This window comes from Fundulus heteroclitus, chromosome 19 (genome assembly GCF_011125445.2).
Source record: "Fundulus heteroclitus isolate FHET01 chromosome 19, MU-UCD_Fhet_4.1, whole genome shotgun sequence".
In the NCBI taxonomy this organism is placed as follows: Eukaryota; Metazoa; Chordata; class Actinopteri; order Cyprinodontiformes; family Fundulidae; genus Fundulus; species Fundulus heteroclitus.
The window spans coordinates 10,876,352-10,895,363 of record NC_046379.1 but is presented as its reverse complement, the minus strand read 5'-3'; the positions used below and the strand labels follow the sequence as shown (position 1 = coordinate 10,895,363).

Here is a 19,012-nt window from a genome sequence, read left to right as displayed (position 1 = left end):
CATCAGATCTGGGTCTAGTTCATGGACACATTTTAACATTTCTTCAAAATAAATAAATAAATAAATAAGTAAGTAAATAAACAGCACATCCTCACTCAGTAATTGCTTTTGATTCCTACCTTTAATAGGATTCCCAGAAACATGCTCAGTGTTTGTCCTCCAAGGCAGACCATGAAGACATTTTGTAACACCACACTGGGGTTGAATACAAATTCGTGCCACACTTTTCAGAGTTTTGTTTGTAAAAACATTTTAAAAACATGAAGAGTTTTCCTTCCACTTAACAATTATAGACTACTTTATGCCTATTTCTCTCATAAATTCCCAGAAAGGTTTGTGGTTACAAAGGTACAAACTTTCCAGGGAAACGAGCTCTTTTGTGAGGCCCTTTATGTTACGCAAGTAATGCTTTCAGTGATAAATTGCTGCAAGTAATTATAAGCTTCAAGAGAATGTTTAAGGGTTCAAACTAAATGCACAAGATTTAATCAAATACAAAAGATGCAATTATTCTCCATCCATCCATCCATCCATCCGTTTTTATTGGGGTCACGAGGAGTGCTGGTGCCTTTCTCCAGCTGTCAATGGGTGAGAGTTATTATTCTAACGTTGGTTTAATTACGAATTGCATTTGGAATCAGTTTAGAAGAAGTCCTACATGTGAAGAAAGAGAAGGATGCAGAGGAGTGAGGTAGTTTTCTGTTGTTGTGTGGCTCTTTCACAAGTGGGCGTTCTCAGTGGGGATGAATAACACTCAAGCAGATTGTGAAAGAAATCAGCACAAGTGGCTCATATGATCTAAAACAGGTATAAGTGGCCATCTCAGGAGCCAATAAAGGACTTTCGGCTTATGCAACCATCGGGCGCGGGGGTGCGTAAAAATCCTCCAGCCAGCCAGCATGCCAGACGCTTAAACCCAGGAAGACGCCCGTGCGAGCAAGTTTGGAAACGTGAAGCCGGCAGTAGAGTTGACAGCGCGCCGCCCACAGCCAGCCACTCAGCTGGAGTCGGATCAGCCTCCGTCGGAGTTGTTTGGAGCTCAGAAAAATAGACCGTGCGTAAAAATCTACCAGCCAGACGCAGCGGCGGTGCCACGACATGCAAGACTCGGCGCGCCAAGTCCGCAGAAAAGCCTCCTTGCCCGCACGGATGTATTGCTCTGCAATAGCAGTTTCCTCCTAAACGGAGCGTAATCTGAAGTAGAGGAATGGTGGGTTCGTCCATCCCTCTCCATCGGCTCAGCTGCACCGAAGAACGATGCTGAGCAAATCAGCGGTGGGGTTTTCTCCTACAGGTAAGATGAAGACATATGTGGCCAGACTTGGCGTGCTGGTGATATTCTTTTGCTTTTATGTCTGTTTCAGTTTCCAAAGATACGTGTATCCAGGCTCTGCACGTTCAGTTCAGCACTTTTAAGTAAAGCTTCACAATTTCACATAATTGGGAGAAATTTACATTTATTGTTTGCGTGAAATTCAGGGAAGGTAGGAACTGCTGTGGTCAAACCAACACAGACATCATTAATAATGAATGTAGTCTGAGCCCTCCCTCAAGTGCACTTATTCTCGGATGTGTGATGTGGTTTTCCTTGTCTAATGTAGTGGGTAATGGAATTCCTTGTTATGTGGACTGTGGCTCATCCTCAGAGGCGTGTGAGGATGGACACATTGTTGTAGATACTGAGTCTGAGGCTTCTGCGTGTTTGTAGGCTCAGATTCAGCCCGTATTAGTCATGCGTCTCCACAGCAAAATAGCTGTGAAATCCAGAGCGGCTGCCTGAGCTTTGGCTCTCTTCAGGTCAGAGGTTTCAAGGGTCTGCTGCAGATCCGTAGGTCGCCTCCGCCCCTGCACATCTGTCTCACAAATCAGTTTTCTTTTTGTCAGGGGGAGCATGTTTTTTTTCAGTTGATACCTATTTAGTGCAGCTGCCTTACTGGATGTGATCTAATTTTATTATTAATCAAGCCATGAGAGACGGCTTTGCTAGATTTAGGGCGATCTGGCACGACGGTGTTAGATTTGCAGCACTAAATATCATATTTGAGTACTCGAATAAGGAAATGACCACATTGTCCAGACTATTACTGGCCAGCATGTTGCCTTAGTGACTACCTTCCCTGACTCTTTTGCTTTTTATTTTGTTCTCTAGATGCCATTCTGTTTTTACAATAAATTAATAGTTCAGTATGTATGAACTAATGCTCTGTTAGTAGTGCTGCAATGATACATGATGATAATAATGATTCAGAAGACACAGGAACCCAGGATTTGGTCTCCAGAAACAGGACGAGGTTTCAACGTCTGTTGGAAATCTGAAAATACTCAGTTTTTTTTTTTGTTTCCAGGAATACGGTAAAATGATTCACAAATCAAAAACTAGTTTATACAATCTGTAATTATCTCATAAATATCCATTTTAGGTTTAGCATTTCTAAATATTGCAAGTTTTATGTAAGTTTAATCTGCCAAGTTATTAGTTTTCCTTAAAGACCTATAGGAAATGCCCCATTTTCTGTTATTGTTAGTATGATAAAGGGTTCTTTAAATCTTAATTTGCATTTTAAAGAATCTCTGTTCCCCTTGTGGTCCCCAGTGGCAGCCAGTTCAGGCTGTATTCCAAGCAGCAGCTTATCTCACCTTGCATTGATTGAGGCAGTGTAAACAATAGATAGATACACGGATGCAATCTCAGTTAATTGAAGAAATATCATTTTTACTGGTCAAATGTCTTAGATTTTCAAATAGACATAATCAAATGCAGTCCTGAATCACTAGAAAACGGAAACAGCACTGAAGGCTTGTGCTAACACGACGCTCCAGTGCCTCACTAGAAACTAACAGTTAGTCGCATTGTGGTATTTTTGCAGCGCTTTTAAATTTTGTATCTTTTGTATCTTGTTCATCACCATTTCATTTTACTCTTAAATTCCAAAAATGCTGCTGGATAAACAATTTAAAAGTAGTGGGGGTCATAGACTCTGTTTTAGCTGAATCTGTTAACGCGAGGCAGTTGAGGAACTACTTCCTTTCCTATTTCAAAATAAGAGTGTTAAACAAATAAAATACAGCGTTGAGCTTAAAGCGCCAATCCTGGGCTGATAATGAAAACATTGGCTTACTTAGTTCAAATCACTAGCTCACTGCAACTGGATAGCACTTTGTAAAATACATTTTACATTTACAAGCAATAGCATGGTCCACAGTGACTAACATTTAAATGTATTTAATAAGACAATTACTTGTGGGAAATAACCCTTTTGGTGTCTTCAGTAGTCTTAACGGCTAATGTGAGAGGAGCTAAGACTAAAGTGGACTTCTGCTGTTTTAAAATAGCTTAAAAACCTCATAGGGGTTTGAGCAAACGTTATCATGAGAGCATTTTAATCGTCTTCCCGTCTGCAGTGGAAATAAAGGTTGGAGGTTGTACGTCATCAATAATCCTCAAGACTGGAACATGCAAAACATTTCCAGTCTGATATAACAGTAAAGCGATGTAAAAAGCATAAACGTAATAGATAATTGTTTATTACACTATCTTACATTTCCATTAGGCGGGTACTCTACACTATTTGAAAAAATAGCTTCAACCTTGAACTCTGGGAACCTGGACAAACAACGAAGGAGCAAACTAAAAGTGCACATATGGACAACCAAACGTGGCAGTATGGTGTTACTATACTATCCCAAAGAAACTGTAACGTTAAAGTAATGTTACAAAAGGGTGCCAAGCTAACTAGCTAAATGCTAATGCCTATGGGAAATCCCTGTCATTGCTAGTGCTAAGCCTTGGTACCATATTAATGGACCTAACATCAACGATGTAGGTAAATGCTCACTGGCATATATTTCCTATGATCTGAGGGAAGGAACATCTGGTTTTTATTATAATTTCTGCTTTGTAACAAGACTGAGCTTTCCTAGAAACACCATTAGGTCAGAAATGTTTCACAATGAGATTCAAGCTTGGCTGGAGGTTGCATTTGCAGTGGGAAGCGAGTTTAAAGTGCAAAGTACCAACCCGTCCTGCTAAATAGTGCAGACGCTGGATGGATGTGTCCATGTTGGAAACATCTCTGTTGAGCCTATTTTTATAATAAGAACAGAAATGTGCTGGTAATGAAGTCTTCGGAATATGATAGAAAGGCAGTCTATCAAAGTTAATTTTTTTTAATTATTTTTTTATCTATTTAACAGATATACTAGCTTTTATCGGATTGAAAACATTGGTTTTGGCCTATCGTCGGAAAATAGTCTTATTTGCATCAAATTTTGCTCTGCCGTCTGACTTTCGTCACAGCGTGCGACCTTTCGAAGTTTACCTTTCTTCCAGGACTTCCTCTTTTAACTCCTGAGTGTTTTCATGCGAGAATGCAGAAAGGTTTTTAACATTTTGTAATCAAGCCTAAGATCATATTCTCAGAAATCTGACAGCAAACAATTGCTGCCTCTTCAACAGGAAAAAGAATCGTTGGCTGCTCACCGCCTCCTACCTCAATTTCCAGTGTAAATAATCCTCGGTCTTCTGTGTAATTAACCTCCCACTACAAACGAGACGATGGTTTAAAAGTCTCAATAAACGACATTTGCATAAACCGACGTGAAGCTTTTATATTTTAAGATGGCAGAAGCCATTTAGTCCTCTGGGGCTAGCTGTTAACTTCAGCTTCCACGGCTGTCTCACATTAGGGTGCCAGGAGAGTTATACTGCAGCTAAAACGTTAACTGCTCATGCCGTTTTAACAGAACTTCGCTTAACAAATCCAGAATTCATGAGAGCATCGGAACGACAAACTGCATCAGGAGACCAATCTCTTTCCAAATACAGCAGCACCTGCATGGCTTTCCCACAGACTCACAGTAAAAGCAAGCGTGGCACATTCCAAGGATATTTTTTTTTCCGAACATGCTTGCATGAAACTGTAATTAGAGATGCAACAGCAGAACATACAGCATATGGTGGTTTCATGCCTCAGTCTGCTGAAGGCTTGTGAGAGGAATGCCTGTTGCCAAAACATTTCCTGCACTGAATTTCCGTTTAATGCCCACACCACAATGCCTTATTTTTGGATTGAAGTCACGGTGCAATGCTGCTCCTGATTTAAGGATAATGTGCCTCAGTGTGCAATGATTGCTGGTGTTATTTTTTATTTATTTTGGTCTTTACAATTGCTTGATTTTTTTTCTCCCCCTTTCTTTTACAGCTACCAGACTGACTCGTTGGACACTTACCTCCAAATTTTAAATCAGTCCATAAATAATGGAGAGCCTCAGCGAGCTCCAAAACCCTCTGCTGGACAAAACAAGCAGGCACGCGGTCCAGAACGACTACCAGGGCTACCAGTGTGACTTCTCAAACCAGCCGTACCAGGACAGCCTGATCGATTACTACTACACCGGGACCAGCGGCAAGCACAAGACTCCCCAGTTCTTGGACGCGACCTCTCTCCATCTGGCTGTGGAGGCCTTTTACAGGCCCAACTTCATCCTGTTCAAGGACGACGTCAGCCTTCACAGCAAGGACTCTAAGAGTGAGAGCTTCGAGACCACTTTCACCGAGTGTAAAGATGCCGTCTCGTACGGAGTTCCCCCAGAAAACGCGGTGGACGCCAGTGCGCAGGGGGAGAAGGACCTGAAGATCCAGACAGTGTCGTACGAGGTGGAGGAGGAGCAGTGTCCCGAGTATGAGGTCAGGCGTCACAGCGGAGAAAATCATTTTTGTTTACCGTGCGATGCAATGTGATGCGGTTTGAATCAGCTGTTATTTTGGTATTTAGCAAAATCTCACAACTAAATAGATCAAAGAGCAGAAAGAAAGAAAACCCAGATCAATCAAGCTTATTTCGACGCAGATTCAGTGATCCAGTTAATTCCAGCGTAGCTAAAAACATCAGTTATGGCAGATTTTTATAAGTAGCTCCAAAAATCTCTTTATTTATTTATTTATTTTTTTTTTTTCTGTTTAAATCTCTTTAAACAGCAATGTAGAAGAAGCAGGACCAAATTCGGGTGAATGTCTGCCTCAGCAGACGAGGGACAGAGAACAGAATGAGTCTAAATGCATTACGATATGGAACAGCGAGGGGGAAAAAAAAAAAAGAGGAATTTAAAAACACAGTTTCTAAAAACTTATATACGCGACAAAAGATAGCTGAATGAGGACAAAGACCCAGCGGCTGCCCAGCAGTCCAGGAATTACCAGCATGACGAAAAATGATGGGCCACGCTCACCCAGGATTGCATTTTTTTATAACCAAAGCCGAAAGTTTTTAATTCCAATTTTAGAAGTGAAGATGGTGCCTGCCTTTAAAAGCTCCAAACAGAGTACCCTGATAAACAAAGCCACTGCCTACAGTTCTACTTTTGGAAAGTAGAGCAAAACATTTGGTATGAAAGTGAAAGGGCCTGATGGATATGTTTGATTTTCTTTTCAAGATTTATTGTTGTAGACGTTTTAGGCTGTCAGAGTAGAGAGGATGAGATCCTGCCTGCTAATTGCTGTCATAACTTTCTCTCACATTACAACATTTGAGCTAATAAAGAAGCAAAGCAGTGAAATCCTAGCCGGAGACGTTTCCTTGCAAAGATATTAATAACCCCTTGGACTTTATCACATTTTGTCATATTACAAGCCCAAATCATAAGACGTTTTACTGAGATCTGTATGTAATTGACCGCCACAGAGTAGTGAACAGCAGTGGAATGGTAAGCACTCAGCCATTGTCTTTACGGGCTTGTCCTTACAGGGCTGTGGTGGGATGGAGCCCATCTCCAGTGCCCGCAGGAAGAGAGGCGGGGTAAACCGCTAGACCACCACAGGTCAACACATAGGACAGAACGATTAACCCACAAACACACCTAAGGGCCAATTATCCTGACACTCGTTTTTGTGGACTGTTGTGGAGGAAGCCAGAGTACCCAGAGACAGCGCACACACGCACAGGGAGAACATGCAAGCTCAGAATCACCCCAGTCTGGGATTCGAACCCTAGGCTTTCTTGCTGCCAGACAACAGTGCTGACACTGTGTAGCCTATGAGCATACATACATTCCATTAGTTAAACAGAAAAATCCAAAAGTGTGGATTTTTCTCCGGCTCCTCCAAGGCAGTGCTTCATAGTTTCACCTTTAACTTCAGTCACAGCTACAGGTCTCTGCTGTACGTCTCTACCAGCTTTTACACGGACAGAAAGTGTTGCCCGGTCCTTGATGAATAGCTCCAGTTCAGTCGGGTTGGATTGTAATTGTCAGTAAACATGAACTTTCAAGTGTTGTCATAGTTTTCTGATTTAGATCTGGACTTTGGGCAACTCTAGCATTTGAACACGCTTTGATTTTAACCGTTGATGTCAACCTCCAGTCCTCATGGGCCACTGTCCTGTAATATTTAAGTGTGTCTCACCTCATAAGCAGGACTGTGTAGGACTTGACTGCATGAGGCAGTAATTTGGTCATTTTATTCAGATGTGTTTTGGACTTGGGACATATCCAAAACCTGTAGGACACCAGTCCTCCAGGACTGCAGGTGTATGCCCCTGGCTATTTCATAGTGCTTAGGGTCTGTGTCCACAGGAAGGCCAACCTCTGCCCCAGTCTTGAGTCATGCTGCCTCATACAGGTTTTCTTCCAGAATTACCGGTACCCATTTTTTGGTTTGTTTTTTTTAATCTTCATCCAGCTACCCATTGACTCCGACCAGATTACCTGTCTCTGCTGGGGGAAAAAAAACATTCCCACGGCAGGATGTTGTTATCTATATGCGTCACAATGGCGACAGTGAGTTCAGGGTGATGCAGTGTTAGGTTTCCACCACAGCTTTTTGACAAATGTATTCTTCAGCGTTTGACAGACCGATCATAATCCTGAGTTCCTGAATGTAACTAAAGATGATTGTTACTTTAATGGCTGGACGACATAGAAAAAAAACCCAAATAAAATATTGATCAATATTGTTAATTATCAACAAATTCAAAACATAGATTTTAAGTGCAGCCCTGACTATTTTATACTGTTGCTTAGAGACCTATTTATAGGTAAAGAACACAAACATTAAATTCAAACTCAACCCTTTATCTAACCAACTTTTTACCAAAACTGCAAGTTAAAAAAAAAAAAAAAGAACGTGTGCTCTCTGAACTCTTTGAAGGGGGCGGAGCTTGGTTCCTGGGTCTGTGTTTGTGATTGGTTGGGAGGATGTAATGACTGTAATATTAACTAACAATTTGGGCTAGAATGCAAAAGGAAGGAAAACTGTCATTCTATTTTTATTGACCCTTTTTTCGGTCGATATACATCTATCAATCGATATATGTATTGTTATTGAATTATCATCCAACCCTACTTACTTTCAGTATTGAATGGCAGCTTGTCAAAGAAAAATAAGTCATGGTGCGTAGATTGTAGTAATACCTTTCCAGTTTGTTGTCAGCAGGATTTAATGTTATTAAAATCTCTATCTAGAAGGTCTACTTATTTAAGGTCCTACAAATCCAATGCAGGATATTAATCTGCTTTTGTTTTATTAATTTTAAAGTAAATGACATATCTGATCTCATTAGTCCAGGCCCTTTTTTTTTAGGAGTACAATTCTTTTAAAAAAAGAAAGGAGAAAAAAAAAGAGCAAGGAGAGAAAGTCTTTTCAGAAGTGTAGAAAATCTAATTTTAAGCAAGGGCGCTTATGAAATACCCAGGGCTCTGAGCTGGCAGAGGAAGAAGTATAGCACCCTAACTGAGCTGATGATCGCGCCAGCTCCTGTCACTCGGAGGCCTGGCAGATGGATAGAGACACTGAAGCAAGCTCCATTAATGCTATAAGTAATGTCCTGCTTTGAGGGAATTAGGCGAGACCCGGCTGATGCATGGCCCTCGTCGCAGGTGAGCCTCGGGCTGAAGTTTTTCTATCTCGGCTCAAAAAGGGCAAATAAATCCGATGAATAGAAGTTTAATGAAAAGCTGGATTTCTAGCCGCAATGCCGGCAACTGTGTTTATTTACTTGCCTCTCTGCTCGTGTACCTATGATTTATGTGTTTTATAAATCATTAAAGCCGACTTTTGCGGAGCTGCATTGTGTGCCGACATGTACCAGAGCAGGAGGAGTTTTTTTTACGTCCTTTAAAATTTAGAAGAAAACAAAATCAAAAAGGAGCCAACCTGGTTTCAAATGAACATCTTGTTACCTGGCGGTGAAGCCGTTCGCTACAACAAAATGGAAAGCTGAGCTGGCGGATGTTTGAATTGTGTGTGGCACGGGAGAAATAAATTGCTGGTAACAATGTGGCAAGACCATGTGTATGATGGCGCTGCGACCGGCCCAGCCAACAGGGCGGTCTCTGCGTGTTGAGGCGTCTGTCCCCTCCTGAGGCTAACGAGGCCTGGAAGAGAGCTGTGACAGGGTTGTTAGAGGCGGCGTGTCTCGGCGGAGCCTCCATCAGTTATATGGACAGACAAGACCAGGAAAGAGAGCGGCAAACCCAACCGGCAGGAGTCGCAGTCAAAAAGGCTGTCAGTGGGACTTAATGCACTCTGGACTGTTATCAGGTGTTGCCACCAGGGTAACAGGAGACTACACGTGCTTGCAGTTTATTTATATAGTTCTGAGCAGCTGTTGTTCTGATGCATAACGCCTGACTGTCCAGGTGGGCCGTGTGCATAAAGCACACAAGAGGAAATTTCCTGATATTTACCTGGCAAAGCTCCCTGATTATAAACCACATGTTGACGTTTTGCGTCCGTGTCCTACTTTTCCACAAACATGCCTATAGATAAAAGGTGCATCTCAGCAAGGAGAAAGTGATACGTTAAAATAGTTTATTTCTCTTATGCTTCCAATTCAAGTACAGTATTTTTGGTGCAGAAATATATTTTGCCAAAGAAGCCGTCTCTTTACGGCGTGCTGGATCCATGCGTCTCTATGGAAAACTTAATGGAAGGAAAAAGTGTGGATGAAGGAGAGGGGCACAAGCAGCAGGGATAACTCCAGCTCCGAGAGCATTGAGAAGATAAGGGACATAATCCAAGTTACTTGAGGTGTAGTATTAAGTTGAGAACAAGCTTTATCAAGATTTAAATTCCCTTTTCCAGAAGGACCTATCACCATCCCACACTGTCAGAAGTATCAAAACCTGGTTTATTGACCATATTATCAACTGCTCTTGATTGGTTAGCACACTGACCTGAACTAAACCCCATAGATTCTTTATAGGGTATTGACAAAAAGAAGCTGACCAGCTGAAGGTAACCAATAGTGACCTGGGTTTCCGTAAAATCTCATCCAAGCCACAGGCTTATGGCCTGCAAAAGGAGCCCTGACCAACGAGTCCATACGCTATGCAGGACATGGACATGCTTTAAAGTTGGCCAACATTTCTGAATTAAAAATTCTTCTTTATAGCTCTTGTGTAATTTTCAGACTTTTCAAGAAACCTTTTTTCCTTCCACTCAACTTTCCAGTCATATGCTGTGGTACAGCTCTTTAAAACACCAGCTGCTTTGAGCCGAATGTCAGTGACTGGTTGTTGAATAACATTTCAAATCAGCAGACTTCCCCGTGATCACGAAGGCCATGAGGCGACCATAATATAATGCTTCTATATTAAACATCCTTATTTACTGGGTCTTTGTAATTTCAGAATTTTTGGGTTTGAAATAACAAAAGCAAGAATTACCAGGAAAAAAATGACCTGAAAGGTTGTAATATATTACTGTGTGTTATGAAACTCTGATGAAAATGAAATTTTTTGAATTTTGATTATATTCTAATTTATTAAGATGCACCTGCAAGTCGTTTTTGCCACATTGCATTTGATAACTAAATTATGCCGTTTGTTTAGATCAGAAGAGAAAATGCATCCAACACCAAGAGAAAAGACATAAAACAAGCTTAACGTGACGTGCTCGAATGCCTCCTCACCTCTTGCTTTCCAGCCTTTAATTACCTGTAAAACGGTTGCTTGAGGTCCTGCCTCTCGCATTGATTTTTATTTTCCACTCTTTTTTTTTTTTTCTCCCTTGCTTGCTTCGATCCTTGAAGGCAGGCAACAAGCCTAACAAATGAAACCTGCTCCTTATGGAGGCTATTTATTCAGCAAAAAAAAAACCTCCTCTCAGTGTCCCGGACAGCAGAAGTATAGCCTCCTCCTCTTAAAGGTCACTCACACTGTCACACTGCTGTCGTTGCTGCAGGCCCGACGGGCCCATGGAAGTCGGAGCAGCATTAACATCCCCCCCCCCCCCATTCATTAGCCTGCGCAGCGCCTGTGGCTTTAAATTCTAGCATTAAGGGACGGCATCTGCAGCCTGCTGAACACTCCCTGCCTTGTAAGACGCTCGGCACATTAAGGAAGGATGGCGGAGGTCTCTCAGGCTGGAGAAGCAATTTAGCACATAAATGACACTGTCTTCTCGCCGTTTCTTCTGTCACCTCGTGATGATGGAACAATCCGTTAATCCCGAGTTATCTGTCACCCTGCTCATGGATGTTGACAGAGGCACCAAATCCGTTTCAGTCTGCTGAACACATCCTGTCCCGGGTGGTTTTGGGGGAAACAAGGGCAGAGATCCTGTCCTGAGAAGGGAGCGCAGGAGAGGGAGGCTGTGCGCGTGTTTTTTGTCGGCAAGCGCCACTTTGAAGAAAGTTCAAAGTACATCTGACTATCGCGTGTCAGTCTAGCTTACCGCGTACGTTTCATACGTGTCTCACTCAAGCTCAAAGCCTCATTTGCTTTTCTTCACCTCAAAAAAAATACATCTGGCAGCATAATAAAATCCGATTGCCGTTTTTATTGATCCCCTGTAAATGTGCTGTTTTCCAGAGTGACAGCTCCAGCGACAGCGAAAGCGAAGACAACTTCATCGTGCTGCCCCCTCGGGACTACTTGGGCCTGGCCATCTTCTCCATGCTCTGCTGCTTCTGGCCACTGGGCATCATTGCCTTTTACTACTCTCACAAGGTAAAGGGCCCAGAGACCCACGAGCCTGTCATTAATTCTGATTGCACCACGTTCCCCTTTAAGGTCAGCAAGCACAAGCACTCAGACAAGTGTTTGCTGCCGCAGCCCATTTTCCACCCGGTGACCCTGCTTGCAATTGTTTTGGATGATTGAGCACATAAATCCAGAAATGCAGCAGGCTAAAAAAAAAAAAAAAAAGCATTTACAATGTTGTTGTTTTTTTATTACCTGATGACTACTATACTATGCACGGTGCATAGTAAGAGCAGTGGGTTTGACACATTATTTTACAGCTGTTGTGTCAGCTTTGGTCACATTTCTGGGTTTATAACAATACCATAAAGCAGGGGTGTCAAACATACGGCCCGCAGGCCGGATCCGGCCCGCCGAACAATTTAGTCCGGCCCGGTGGCTAAATGCATTATCATTGCCAGACATTGTCCTGTCTGGCAATGTGGCAATAAGAAGCCACAAAGAGCTCATCAGATTTGACTTTCACAAGTGGACAAGATAAAAGGAAGAGAATGATAAAACAATTATTGAAAAAACATGTACTTCGTTTAATTGAAAATATGCAGTTCCTATATTGTCCACGAGGGGCGCTGTGTTTTAATTAGCAGATTAAGCTTCAGGTGTGGAAAAATTTAAATCATTTCTTAATTTTTATCTGTTTGATGTATTTTGTCATGCAGGACAGTGTTTTTAAGTTCCAAAAAATGTGAATAAATGTTTTTCAACATTGTACAATCACTGTGATCAGTTCTTAGCATAATGCACAAGTAAATGTTTAACTGAGTAAAGTATTGTTGAATTGCACATACTTTTCTCAAAAAACGCTGAGGTTATTCATAATATTATTGGTGTAAAGTGAAATTAACTAATATAAAAATCAACAACAAGTCCAACATTATTAGTTCTATTTAATCTTGCAATGAGTTAACTCGTGTGGCCCTCTTGAGATCAGATTAAGCTGTATGCGGCCCCTCAACCAAAATGAGTTTGACACCCCTGCCATAGAGCGATATAGTCTTCAGTACCTTTTAGGTCCAAAGAAAGCTCAGAGCATGTATGTCCAGCATTTCCACACATAAACATACATGCAATGTCTGGAATTTGAGTTAAACATTTTCAAGGTGCAGAAATAAGTAAAAAAATATTTATTGTTCCAGGCTTGCATATCTAGTTGTTTAAAAGCACCATCCTTTCATCTGTTCATCCATCCGTCTGTCACTCTATCAATCCGTCCATCCATCCATCCATTCATCCACATGCCCATTCATCCATTCATCCATCCATTTGTTGCCACGTCAACATCCCCTGCTGTCCATCCATTGAGGCATCCGTCCATTTGTCCGTCCAGTCCTCACTCATCCAGCCACTCATTCATTCGTTCATCTGTCATCCATCCACTTATCTGTCTATCTGTTCCACCATTAACATGTCCATCAGTCAATCCATGCAGCCATGCATCCACCTTCCTTCCTTCCTTCCTCATATGCTCATATCTAAAGCTAGACAGCTGCAGAAATATCTGCCGTACATTTATGTGAAGCCTTTAATTTCTTTTAAATTAACAATTAGCAAAAAAAAACAACTCTGAGGAAAGTCAGGAATTCTGACATGAAAAAAAAAGTTTAGTTTTCCTGCATAGTTGGTGCTTTGCACAATCGTTCTTGATTATCGTGAGGAAGAAATATACAAGGACTGAGTGTAACGTGTCAGAAGAATAAATAGAGGTCTTGCTTTTTCTCATCAATGACCAAAACAACCAAACAACACATTTGTCACTGTCAGAGGCATAATGACCTAATTGCCATGGTAACTAATGGCTCCCTGAGAGCATTTCTTGTTTTTTTCTCTTTTAACTGTGGCTTAACACCTACTCATACACTCTGTGCTGATGAGTAACACAGCAGCTCGTATCACTCTCTGCTTTGTTTTTTTTTTTTTTTTAGACAGGCAAGGCCATCGCTAAGGGAGACTTCTCCAGAGCGGGGATGAGCTCCAGAAGAGCCCTGTTCCTGGCCGCCCTGTCCATTACGGTTGGAGCAGGGATGTACGTGGGGGTGGTTGTTGCCCTCATAGCCTACCTGTCCAAACCCGGACATGTATAGCACTGGGAGACCAAATCCTGAGGGGGGGGGGGGGGGTATGGAAGAGGAGGCAGCATGGGAGGAAGGGAAAAGCTGGACGGATCTCTGCTGCCTGCAGTAAACCTGCGTGAGAAAGAGGAGAAACTGTACAGAGAAAGACGTCCAAACCAGAGAGCAGAGGATGGAAACGCTCCGTGTATGGAGTATTGCTTCAACCACATATTGATCAACACAGACTCTTTATTTCTGGTATACGGTATTTCCACCAAAGGAGCAAGAAAAAAAAAGAGACTACCCTCCTTTATGCCCTTAGGCATTCACTGCAAGTAAATGTGAACTTTAGAAAAGATGTTTTATCTGTCTCAGTGTCTCGGCTACCCTGTACATAGATTTATTGTTAAGCAGTTGGAAAATCAGGTGTTATGGGATTGTTTTTTTTTTTTTTTTTTTGCTTGGTGAATAAAGAAAAAAAATGATGACATCACATAAGAAGCAAGAAGAAGATCCCAGACAGAAAGGACTAGGAGAGGGGGGGGGAAGTGGAGCAGCACAAGGCTGCAAAGCAGCGGACATGAAGGTCATTTGTGTCTGTTGTGTACTGTACATTTAGTCAATAAATGCTCTTTGCATGAATAATAAAAGACCTCCCATGTCTCGCAGTCACTTATTATTACTAGAGCAGCTCTGGAGGTGTACGAGCCTAAAGGGGGAAAAAAAAAGCACAAAAAGTGGTTCTGATTAAAAACTGAATCCAGACTACATTTTTCAACACAATCTAAGCAATTTTAGGAAGTTTTGTCCTGCTAGAGGATTTTGTTCACAGTAAAGAAACACGAGATGAGCAGAAAAAGAACGGGGGTGGAGGTTAAGCAGCTGGGCGGCTGCCTCAAGGACCAATAGCCTCTCTGCGTATGCTCCACCTGCTCTACAACTTCAACAAGTCCTGCCCCAATTTAAGCAGTTTGAACAGTTTTATCTGCAAGGACTTTAACTGTTGTAGCATTTGTTTAACGACTCCTCAGCTGATGACCGTGTCATGCCAGCTAAAAGAACCTGGCATGGAGCATTGGTGTGATTTTTTAAAAAGAAAAACCTCCAGTTAGAATGCAGAAGGCGCTCCGCTTTCACACTTAGCATCAGCATGAATCTCAGACATTTCAGGCTTTTAATTATTTATACAGCATTTATTTATGTGGGTTTTTTTTTCCTGAGGAATGAATGATTAAAACGATATACAAGCTCAAACATATACATACATACATATATACATCAAAAGAAATTGACTGTCCCCGAACAAGATTCACTTCCACCACATGCTTCCTGTAGCTTCTGGCAAAACTCTGGCTGCATGTTTGTCCACTCCTCTTGAAAGAAATGGTGGTTTGTTTAAATTGGTTTGGTTTCTGCCATTGATCTGGCTCTTAAGCATGAAAGTTGTGGAGACAGTTTAGGTTTTCAAGAACCATTGCAGTTGAAACTTTGCTTGGGCTTTTCATTGCATCATGAAAAGCCCAAGATGACATTTATGCTCATGATGACTTGACAGAAACATCCAACTATAAATGCATATGGGGATTTATGAACGAGCTACTCAAAAACTAGAAACTATAATGATCAACTCCAATCCGAAAGATCACCGGTGCAAAAATCCTTCAGACAGTGATTTAGAGATATAAAAACAAAGACATGGGTCGGAGGATTCATACTCCATCTACTAAAACGTGTCTTAGCAAAGTACAGAGTAATGAAAGTCTTAACTTTCTCTGGAAAAGTGGTATTTCTTTTTGTGTTGAGGATTTTTTTTTTTTGTGTTAATGATTCGAACCAATTTTCTCTTTAGAGGAAAAAGACACTTAAAACTCAGACTAAGACATTGTGAGCGCTCATTAATATTCTTTGATGTAACATTTTTGTCCTGAGGGGAATGATCTGTCCCTAAATGGAAGTGCCTTCATTCACTTTTAATAGCATAATGTACCACTGAAAGATTGATGAATATGCTATGCCACATATACCCTTCACCTCATAAAAAAATCTTAGCATTTGTTAATGTTTGAAATTTTAAGCCATTTATTGACATTGCGACCATCTATCTGACTGAACTCAACTAAGCTCCCCCTCATAAAACTCTTTGTAATCTAACAACTTATAGGTTTTCATTTACAATATCACTGTGCATTTCCAGTCACTAAATCTTAACTCAAATGGAAGTCGTTTTCCTTCTTATTGTAGAGCTCAAGGCAACCGGCTCATTGAAATCGAAGGAGCAGTGAAAGGTTAATGTAAAGAAAAAAAAAAAAAAAAAAAAAAAGCGCAATAAAATGATACCCTGTGTTTTTTCTACCTTGCTAAACTCTTCATGAGCTCTTTCTCACATTTTTGTCCTTTGCAGCAAAAGGTGATTCCAGAAAGTAACTTTTAGTTACAGCTGAAGGTCATTTGGGATTTGTCTCCACCAGATTTGCATATGTGGAAACTTAAGGTTTTGTCTGTTCTTCTATAAAATAGCTGAGGTTAAATCAGATTGGATGGAGGGCATCTTTGAAAAGTGATTATCAAGTGGTGACACAGATTCTCAGGTGGATTTAGACCTGGACTTTGAACTGGCCCACAGGCGGAAACATGTGTGGGACAGGGAGGTCTGGATCTCCACTGATCTGGAAAAACACAGATTAGAAACATAGACGGATCAAACGCGGTTAAGAAACGTGCTGAATCTGCATGGAATTACAGCCAATACAGAGAAAAGAAATATATGTATTATTACAGGCCTATGTTCTAAAGTACTATAGGGGTTAATTGCAATAAATAGACTTAAAAACTATTTATTTTCTAAAGCTTTTAAGTCAATCACCCAGCTGTAATCACCCAAATCCCATTTTACCTTCACACACACCCCTCCTTAGACACAAGCAAACAACAGAACCAATCAATTTGATTGAATTTTAATTTGTAAAGTGCCTTGAGATGACATGTGTTGTGAATTGGCACTATATAAATAAAATTTACTTGAATTGAAAATCTTACGAGAGAAACAGCTGTTGTTGCGTGGTGTGATAACCATAAAAAAATAAGCTTTCTGTTCAAAAACCTGCAACTCACAAAATTACAAGTGACTTTAGAGAAAAACACGGCCAAAGTCCATCCATTGAGGCATCCATAGATAGATAGATAGATAGATAGATAGATAGATAGATAGATAGATAGATAGATAGATAGATAGATAGATAGATAGATAGATAGATAGATAGATAGATAGATAGATAGATAGATAGATAGATAGATAGATAGATAGAGTTTTTATACAAATGATGAGGGATGTTATGGATTATATGATGATGTTTTCATTCCACTGAGAAAAAAACAAATAGACAGCCTAACAGCATAGAAGACATTACAGTCGCTGGTATTGAGTATAGACATTTAATTGTTGGCTCCTTACTACCAACCAACTATTGAAGAGCACATATATGGTAAATGAACTGAACTTGTATAGCGCTTTTCCTGTCATACTGACCACCCAAAGCACTTCACACTACAGCCACATTCACCCAACCGGACACATTCATTCACAAATATGCAGATCCGTAGGTAACGTGGGGTTAGGTGCTTTAATGGTATACTATGCAACCGGGGTTGATTTTCCAGCGAGGCTCCCCCCAGAGGGCGAAAGTAAAAGTGCACTGTCGTAAAGATGCTCAGCTGTTCTGGTTTCTCCATCAAGCCAGGCGCGGTTGTTTTGAGCTTAGCAGACAGGCGAACGCAACGAAAAGTCGAAAAAACGGCAGTACAAACTATGACTAACACAGTGAAAGTATGAACATCAGGGTTTCCCGCAGCGCTATCTTGGCGAGGCGGCCGCCTCGCCAAACTCACGCTACCGCCTCGCCGACATAAAAAAATAAAAAAATTTATAAAAATAAAAAAAATCGATATGCTTGCATGTTTATTTGACGTTAACACGCGGTTCTTTGTTGCTTTCGCGCGTGCATATAGTGATTGGCAGGGCAAAAACACATGGAGTTCTCGCCGTAAAGCAAGGCCGACTCTCTTGGTCTTGCACTAGACTTCTGAGCCTGTGGGTGCGGGCCGAGGGCTCCTGCAATTGCAAGTACGGTATTTCCCCCACAGACCAACAGGGCGGCCGAGAAAACCTTTGTTTGACCTGAAATGACTCATTTAATCATCCAAAACGGTATGGAACACATTAATTAATTGAAAAATGTTGCATAGTATGCCTTTAACCCCACTCAACCCATTGAGCCACATTTGCCCTACATACAGGTGTCTTTGGTCAGAGTTTCCACAGTTAAGTCCTCTGACTTATAAGCTCTTATTCAAGATGGACATTTCTCGGCCACTCTTTGGGTTCAGGAAAATGAATGATTAAAAAACCTCCCATCATATGGTCATGATTATCATATTGCGAATGAGGGGCATACAGAGTGAGGAGCATTCTCCTGAAGTCCATTGTCTTTAGCGGGTTTAGATCCAGTTGGTTCTGGGCGTCCGCCGGTGGACCACACAGTCCACCTCCTGTCTGTATGCAGAATCATCACCGAGCTGGATCAGCCGAATGACTGCGGTGTCATCTGCAAACTTCCGGGGTTCCAGAGACAGGCCCACAGATGTGCAGCCATTAGTGTGTAGAGAGTCATTAGTGTACAGAGAGATGGGCTTTTTTCCCCCTTGCATCCCCCATAAGAAATTGCTCTTGAGAAATCTCCGTTTATTGTTTCCTCCACAACAATGAAATGGGATTTCCACCCTTTGCTTGGCCGTTCTAACTCATGTTCTGTTGCAGCTCTAGCTGCAAGGTTAACTCCTATCTCACCATCAAGCCTTTTGCAACCTCTAACAGGTTTTCTCCCCAGAATGTATTACATTTTGCTCCTTCAATCTTCACACAAAAATTCTGACCAATCATACCCCATAGTATAATGCTGACTTCCCTGGGTTTCACTTTCAGGATG

The 19,012-nt window shown here is 41.4% G+C and overlaps 1 protein-coding gene across 1 annotated transcript; it reads left to right on the top strand.

Moving 5' to 3' along the window:
- Window positions 1-712: 712 nt before the first annotated feature.
- On the top strand, window positions 713-14,693 carry LOC105916911 (synapse differentiation-inducing gene protein 1-like). Its single transcript, XM_012851560.3, has 4 exons — window positions 713-1,294; window positions 5,202-5,686; window positions 11,809-11,946; window positions 13,902-14,693. The coding sequence occupies exons 2-4, from the start codon at window positions 5,258-5,260 to the stop codon at window positions 14,058-14,060; spliced, it is 726 nt and encodes a 241-aa protein (XP_012707014.2). The 5' UTR covers window positions 713-1,294; window positions 5,202-5,257; the 3' UTR covers window positions 14,061-14,693.
- Window positions 14,694-19,012: the final 4,319 nt, after the last annotated feature.